Below are 8,407 nucleotides of genomic sequence, written 5' to 3'. Positions count from 1 at the left end.
CGATTCCCTTGTTTAGTTAGACACAAAGCTTCTTTAATATGAGAGTTGTAGTTTCATCACTTTTGTAACCACAAGGTCTTCAAATATGGCCTTCACGTGTTTTTTAAAATTTGTGAAATCGTCTCTAGCTAACCACCTGTGTAGAGCTTGTGCAATAACTTTTATTCATTTTCTAGGGTCCAAGGGTATTGTAAAAGCATTGTTATGGGCAACAAATTGGTTGACATTTTCAAACACGAAATAAATTTAGTCATCAAAGAACCTACCAAGGTTGCACACATACTTCGACAAAGTGAGCTAGATACTCAAGAATTATGTTTTATGGGCTTTGAAAGCATATTATTCAACATAATCAGTACAATGGCTCTTGATTTTTGTGGATCCTCCATATTTCTCTCAATATTGTAATATGTGTGATCCCTATTACAAACAATACACAAGAAAACAAAGCAAAATTGTTGTGTTAGCTCATAATAAGATGAAAAGTGATCATTTGCACTCCCTATGTGCATACCAAGCCAATAAAATTTTATTTTTTAAGATTAAAGAGAAATCCTACAAGCACACCACATGTATGCAATGACTTCGAAATTTGAAAATAAAAACCATTCCAACATAAACCAATCAATTAATGAACGTGTTTTACTACACCACTTATCATATTTTAAGCAAGTAACAATCTACAACAGATATGAAGAAATCCCATAGACATATCAACTTTACCTAGACAAAATGCATGTATCAAAGCTACGAGCAAATAACCAGATTTTTTGTCTACTAGAGGTGCAACACTAGAAAGAGTGACACCATGGTGAATTGGCAGAACTAGAACACTCAGCATGTTTTTGAAGAACAAAAATGTAAGCAAGCCACATTCTAACATTGTGATGATACACTTTCCTTGTCAAACCGAAAACACAATGCTCAACTCAGTAGGATGATGGGCCAACAGAAACCAGCGCCCATCTAATGCTAGCCGTTTAAAAGTGTATAACAGATCACCAACTCCTGAACCATTGAGAACAATGGTATCATTTGTGCATAGAGAAATAGAGGCCTCATTTCTTTATAATATTTCACATAAATGTAAGGCATTCTTTAAAGTCTTAGTTGGAAATAGATAGGTCTGTATGCGCCATGTTTGACGCCCCAATTTTTTTATATTATTTCATATAAATGTAAGGCCTTCTTTAATGTCTTAGTTGGGGTCTGTATATGCCATGTTTGACGCCACAAGAGTGATACTAGCATATACTGAAATCACGTCTGATTTTAAACAGCTCAAAACTCTTTTTATCGTTTCAGCATCATTTTTCTGCACACCTAAAGGCAGCAAGCATCTTCTGTGAGGGGTTATGATGGCAAAGTGCAACCACGAGTTGAATTAAGCAGGCATTCACAAGAGGAAGACTATGGCAAAGCTATACTATACTCACAGTTTATGCCATTTTGTCAGTCCAAATAAGGAGCCTCATGAAGCTGATTGTCTTCATGTCATGCCATTTTTATGAGGCAAATTGAAATCCATTCCTTATTTTAAAACTCGGTACAAAAATTGAGCACTGGCAGTTTCTTGCACTGTAAGGTAGTTGTAAATTAGCATGCAGCTATTCTCTTCCAGACCGTCTCCCATGACTTGGACCAATAGTGAGAAGCAGCCATCGAACCTATAAAAGAGAAGCTTCTTGCATATTAACTCCCTTGGTACACCGACTATTTGATACAGTAACATAATAAGCATTATCATATGAGCAGTGTCCACAGTCGAGGTTGGTATTCGTCAATGTACTTCAGCCACGAGCTCTGCTTATGAAGAATACCATCATGAAATTCATCACAATATTAAGTGGCACAAGTAATAATGCTGTGTGTGGGATCAGGCTGGGATAAGTGCACAATGGATTAATGGCAAGCAAAAGGGTTTAATCTCTTTTAGGGGGGAAATTTAAAAAAAAAAGCATAGTCTAGCAGACATATGACAGGAATGAAGCTACAATGAAAATCAGAAGAAAATCTCCAAAAAAACATTTAACATTGGAGAAGGTTTTCTATGATAAAAATAACATCTCTTCTAATATGCAAGTCATCAATGCATACATATACTAGAAGCACTTAAAGAAAGCAGTTGTTAATGGCAAGCTAAGAAGAGAATTCAGAAGTAGCATCAGCTTACAACCTACAAATCCAGTATACCTTTCCTATTTGTACTTCTTCGTTAACTTCCGGTAATTTTCAGCAAACGCCTTCTTATCTGTCTTTGAAAAGACATCTTGGACATCTTCATATAAACCATCCCACTTTTCCTGAAATTCAATGCAGACAAAGATTAAATTGAAGCTATACATTCAACACAATGACTAAAATCCAGATTTCATTTACAATTCTTTCTCTCTTATACCAGGGTCCTAAAGCCACACAACATACCTTGAAATCCTCAAACCATTCCTTCTCATAATCAGCTCTAGTTGTAAAAGAGCCCAGGTCTCCACGGTACCATCGCCCACCGTATGTCATAAAATCCATTAGCTGCTCTATATCCAGCACTTCCCATGGACGGAGCCCAGGAATCTCTTGGGCCAACCTCTTCCTGGACACACAAATTGAGAACATAAGCATACTTCAACGATAGATGCACGAAACAACTAACACTATAATATGCCGCCAATAAGAAGGTTCAAAACTATTGTATAAGAATAAGAAAGTTCGAAACATAATATGCTCCCTCAATAATAAGTTCATATCGTATGTTCTGTAGCTTATATAGTATGCTGCAAAATAAGATGGGGCTTCATTATGCTTTCCATCCATGATACTGCATGTTTTCAAGGACTAGACGACAGCACATTATTGTGTCTTGCTTTCAGGAAACATGCATCTCCAAACGATCATTCGAGTGCTCAACCCCTATGTACAGCTCCTTTGGATATCCAGCCCTCCAGTACAGCTTCGTTGCTACAGGCATCTCAAGTTTTCATGGATCCCCACGGCCCTGTACAGCTTCTTCTTTGTCGGTACCGTTCCCTGCCCTGTTGGACCCTCATGCAGACTGTAGCTTCCAATCTCCCTCTCCTTCGTTGTTGCAGGCATCCTCTGTTCCTGTGGACCCCATGGCCTCTTGTTCCTTGCAGTCTGTCGCAGCAGCACCTCCTTTGATGCCGAAGGCAGCTTCTACTCCTTTGATGCTGAAGGCAGCAGCACCTCCTTTGATGCTGAAGGCATCTTCTAATCTTTTTACCCAAAAACTCGTTTTAACCGTTGAAGTAGTTCTGACTTCGCCTTTCAAAGATTCAGGCAGAAAAAAGAGAGCTTCTCACTACTCCACGTCCGTTCAGCCTGATAAGACAGCCAGATTCGATTTCTCGACTTGTCCTTCATCACCTCTTCAATTAGACCTTCTTCGACGTCTGTGTGAGGAATTTGTGGGGGAAGCTCAGGATTCATGTTTGCGGTTATCTTAATTTCTTTCTCCTGAGTCCCTCCGTAGTAGTATTTGCCAGACGCAGCAGCATGGGGTGTGCCTCTATTTCATGGGGAGAATCATGAATGTCTCTATGTTGTGGGCATGGTCGACAACAGCGGTTGGTATGGATAAAATTGAATCTTTGGTTCTTCTTGGCAAGGGATTTTACAATGCTCCCTGCACTGGACACTGTGTACCAATTGATTAGTATGGCAGGGTTCATGGTGCTGGTTATTTTGCATATGCTATGCCGTGGGATCCCCTTTTCGATCCAGCCAAGAACCTCATGGATTTTTGTCCTGTCCGGGTCACTCTAAAAGCTTTGCCAGTACTTCTTCTTCCGCATATTTCCTCTCTTGCATCTCTTTTAGGGAGAGTGTTGCATCTTCCCAAGTGGGATTACTTGGTCATGAGTAGGACATCAGAATTTGCATTCTCTGGGATATGGAGCAGCCCATACATTCGTGTTCGGATCATGATTATGGCTTGGCATGTCCATTTCGCATTCCTTTACAGTTTTCTTCCTTCCCGAATGCGTGTTACAAGTGCAGGCAAATTGGTCACTTTGCTCAAAGCTGCTCTTCACCCTCACGACAATCTAATAATGTGAAGGGCACTTTGCCTATTCCTTCGACTTCTCTCCAATCAGATAAGTTACAGCAGCCAAAGCATAACAAAGAATGAAGACGGGTGCAATCTCATGGGAAAGCTTGGGACACTGTCTCCTTCAGTAACTTTGTCTAATCCCTTCCAGGCTTTCAAGGACACCCTTATGCTTGCGCCTCACCAATGATGTCTCGGTTGGCTCCTCTTGATGTTCCTTCATCCTCCACTGCTTCAACATCTTCTGACATTGATGCTTCCGATCTCAGGAGCCCCCTTCAGTTCGGCAATCTCTTTTGGTTGATTCTGAGTCTCAACCGGCCTCTAGGGTTATTCAATTGCAGTCAAAAGACTTGCAGATGGATATCTCTCCTTCGGATATAGTTAGTGATGGTACTAAGGATCAGACCTCGAGCTAAGAGAGAGAAATCAGGTATCTTCTCATGAACTTGAAAAAAAAAATTCACTCGAGGATATGCATCCTATGCGCAACAAGGATCTGAGCCAGTGACACAAAGGTTTCGTCTTCCTGCTTATGTTAAGAAGAATCGAAAGGGTCAAAAGAATTGCATTTTATTGATGGCACCGTTACATCGCTCAATGGTTTTCTAGTTCAAAAGGGATCAACTTTTTATTATCTTTATGTTGCCACTACTGGCATGTAATTTCATATTTTCCTTCTTTTTTCTCTTTCTATCTTGACTTCCTATCTCTTTTGACAAGCATTGATTTCATACTATTCTTTCTGGTACTTCATGGTGGGTTTTTACCTCATTTCGAGGTTTCCACACGCAGTAATATAAGTATTACCCAAAAATATTTAAAAGTGTGTGTTTAAAGAGTTGAGAAAGTAGGGAGAGTTAAAAGTAGTTAAAAATATGCATTGTAGCTTGTTTGAACTCTCAACCTTTCAAACTTGATGAGACATCAAACCTACAACTATCTAGACACTAGTTAACTTGAAATTATTACTTAAAAGTTGAAACCCCAATAATATAAAAATCCTAAAGACTAAGTTCTAACTAGTAACATCATAGTACAGTTGCTGTTCTATATGCGTCATACATGCAACATCATTGTGATCCATACATGCTACGTCATACATGAAGCAAAGGAGAGCCAAGAGGCAAGAGAGGGATGGAGAGGAATGTAGTATGTGAGCACCAGAAGGGGGACAGATGTAGAGGCTGCTGCAGTCTGCAGTGTTTCAGAGGGAGGAGAAAGTATGATCTTAGAGTGGGCAGAGCTGAAGAGGTTAGCAAGGTTCAGGCTGAAAAGTTTCAAAGAGAGGGGAAAAGAAAGAGTGGCCAGGGATGACGAGCTGAAGAGGATAGATTGGAGGGCCAAGAAGCCTAGAAGGCAAGGAAGGCCTGAAGAGGGCACAAGGAATGCAAAGGGCAAGGTAAGGCGGTAGCAAATGCAAGGGAGAGCAAAGGAGGCAGAAATGGCAAGAAAAAAGGTCATAGGTAGAGCCGGATACATTCCAGTAGCAGAAACGGCAAGTTTTGCTCAGGTTTTACGTTGATTGTTTTGCATTGAAATGCATGCATGAAAACCTTCTTTCATGAAACTATTCAACATTTCAGCAGGGCTGAAAAGCATTTCCGTGTAATATGGTTCCATTCATACCTTAAAGCCATTGGTGTTTGCACGAGCAATTCAACAATTTGCTCACTTTACTAACTCTCAGGTAAACACATTCGTTATTGTGCATTACTTGGTAGACATTGCCAAAGTAAGGCATGCCGTGTGCTAGCTCCATTAACAGTATGCTGAATATCTGGGACATATGAGGTATGATTCAGTACTGCTAAAACCCCATCTGTGAAAGCCTCATCACCCAAGGGACATGTCCTCCAATGACAAGGAGGCTTATATAGTGTGGTCTAAAATCATTTGGGTGAGCAATTTGGCCCCTTGCATTGATCCAACCCCCATGTTCTAGGCTGCCTCAGTACTGGGTTTCAAAACCATAAAGGACTTTGAAAGGAGACCGGGAATAAGGAGGGCATCTGTAATGTTAGAAGTACACAATGCATTCGTGTGCCAATAAAATTAGTAGCAAGTACAACCTTCCAGAATTGAAGTCATTTGAATACAGAAAATTGTATTGTCAAGTCCGTATAGAGCATGCACTACAAGCTGCCATAGCACATTACACCTCCTAGCCTTAAAATCACTTACCATTGCTCAAGGTGGATGACGCTTTGAAGACAAAGCAGTGTAATTGATGGTGCAGTAGTATCCAAGGTCATCCAAGGTGATTAGGCATCCAATAACCCTGCAATTGATCTTGGGAAAATACCGCTTGCATACATCAAGACCCAAAATGTACACAGCTAGGATAGTTCATACCTTTTAGCAAGGGGATATTGGTAGCCATCTTAATGATTATTAAATATGCTCACACATATGCTAAGATTGTACGGAATTACAAACCTTATGAAGATTCACACATTTGAGTGACCAAACTTCCGAAAAGCCCAATGTCAAACTATGACAATTTCCATTTTCCTGTAATTTGATGGCTGCTTCAAACTCCTTAAATTTTGCTAAAAACGTGCAAAACATCCAGTAATCAAAGTTCATAAATCTCCCTCAAATTAACAAGACAAGCTAATGAATGCACTCGTAGAGTCAACAATGTCACATGCATAATTAGCTTTGCCAGAACAAATGTGAGAAAACTCACCGTATATGGTATGGAATGAACTTGTCCGGCAAAATCTTATCATCTTCCTCTAGGATCGTAGTAAGCTCTGACCCACCTGCCCAAAGAAAGAGAGAATGGCTTGGGGCACGTTCCCCTGGCCATACATCATTATTGAGTCTCAACACAGCTTTTTCACGTTCCTTCTTTTCAAGACCCTCGGCTTGTAGCTGTTTGTAGCTTTTCTTCTCATGCCCTTTTCTTGGTCCCCACAGAGATATTCCTCTTGCCAACCTGTGCACAAAATCAGATCCTATAGCTGCCAGCTTCACTGTACACAGAATATATTTTTGTAAGACCAGAGTGAACTTGAAACCAAGTACATTCATGAGGAGATAACAATAAAACATGTGCAACTAAGATCAAATGCAATACCATATCGAAGGATCAACAGGACTGAGTTTTAAATTATGAAAGAGCACAGGCACAACCCTGTTAATAAGCAACATACAATCTCATCAAGCTGCTAGCGCCATTTTCATAACCATCTAGGAGAACTCAGCATTAGCCAATTTGACAAAACCCTTTTTATCGTTGCATACGAAAGGACAATTCTTTAACCTAGCTTCTCCATGTATCGTTGCATACAAAAGGACAATTCTTTGACCCTTGTGTTGCACAAGAAGGGGTCAGCCCAGCCTCGGGATGAGAAAACCTGCCTACGTGATCCAACCCTATCGTGCATACGGTCTAGGCACAAATATCTACACTCACAATTTCTTCAAATACAAAAAATGGGGGAATGGGAACCCAAAAGAATGAAGGGAAGGGCAAGATATTCCGTATACTTCTATAAGAATACCTGATTCCAGCACACCGAAAATATTTCGGTTAGCCAGCCCCATTGGCAAGTTTGATTTGATAATCGACTTGACTTAGGCCTGTGTGCAATTTGAGACCAAAGATCTAGCAAGAAATTTATGGGAGCAGCCACTGTCACTCAGAACCATCATCAAGATTGATCCTCGTAAGCATAGAACTGTGGCCAGAATTGTTGACGAGGCTCATGTATATAGTATGGGCTACTCAAGGTGGCTTCCCTTTTTTATCTTGTGAAGGAGGTGTATCTTCAGCTTGAGTATATTGTGTTTCAATTTTCAGGACATACAAAGGTTACATAGTCCTTTGAAAGAAGTTCCATTATTCTTCGTTGATCCAATAGCAGCAACTTTACAGTATCGGGGTTGGTCATTGCTATGTTTGGATCGATTTGAAGAAGAAGAAGTGCAATCGTGAAGGATGCTTCTATGGTTGCCCTGAATAAGGCTGTCGGAACCTAGTTAGTTCAAGATCCTTGGTTTCTGAATAGCTGTTGGGATCTTTTGGCATCCTTAGAGCAAGAAGTATTGACTGAGGTAGGGTTCTGTTGTTGTGTAGAACCACGTCTGAATGACCCTTGGAAATCAGTAATCGCTTGACATAAGCAATGGCCTTTGAAGTGGTTAAGAGACTTGCCTTGAGGACATCGGTATTTTATGAGGCATTAAGGCATGCAGACTATTACCCTCAGTTAAGCCATCAATCTCCAATAACAATGTGATGAACTAGGAGATATCTGATATAGGCACAACCAGCCAGTCTACTCCAACTGTTCAAGTTTTGATATGCTTGGAAGTCCCTGTTGGCTGCACAAA

The 8,407-nt window shown here is 40.4% G+C and overlaps 1 protein-coding gene across 3 annotated transcripts in view; it reads right to left on the bottom strand.

Moving 5' to 3' along the window:
• Positions 1-320: 320 nt before the first annotated feature.
• Positions 321-8,407, bottom strand: part of LOC147902704 (protein TIC 56, chloroplastic-like) — a 52,593-nt gene continuing 44,506 nt past the window's right edge. The window contains exons 3-6 of one of the 3 annotated variants that reach the window (XM_087374248.1): positions 6,756-7,044; positions 2,425-2,587; positions 2,194-2,303; positions 321-420 (exon numbers count right to left, since the gene is read on the bottom strand). In XM_087374248.1, coding sequence (XP_087230374.1) covers positions 2,199-2,303; positions 2,425-2,587; positions 6,756-7,044 — 557 coding nt within the window. In that variant the 3' untranslated portion in view covers positions 321-420; positions 2,194-2,198. The other 2 variants (XM_087374246.1, XM_087374247.1) reach the window with 2 other exon arrangements.

The sequence above is a fragment of the Dipteris shenzhenensis genome, chromosome 4 (genome assembly GCF_047967505.1).
Source record: "Dipteris shenzhenensis isolate YYH24624 ecotype China chromosome 4, Dip_SZ_1.0, whole genome shotgun sequence".
Taxonomy (NCBI): Eukaryota; Viridiplantae; Streptophyta; class Polypodiopsida; order Gleicheniales; family Dipteridaceae; genus Dipteris; species Dipteris shenzhenensis.
The sequence above is the reverse complement of the archived record's forward strand: the minus strand, read 5'-3'. Positions and strand labels throughout refer to the sequence as shown.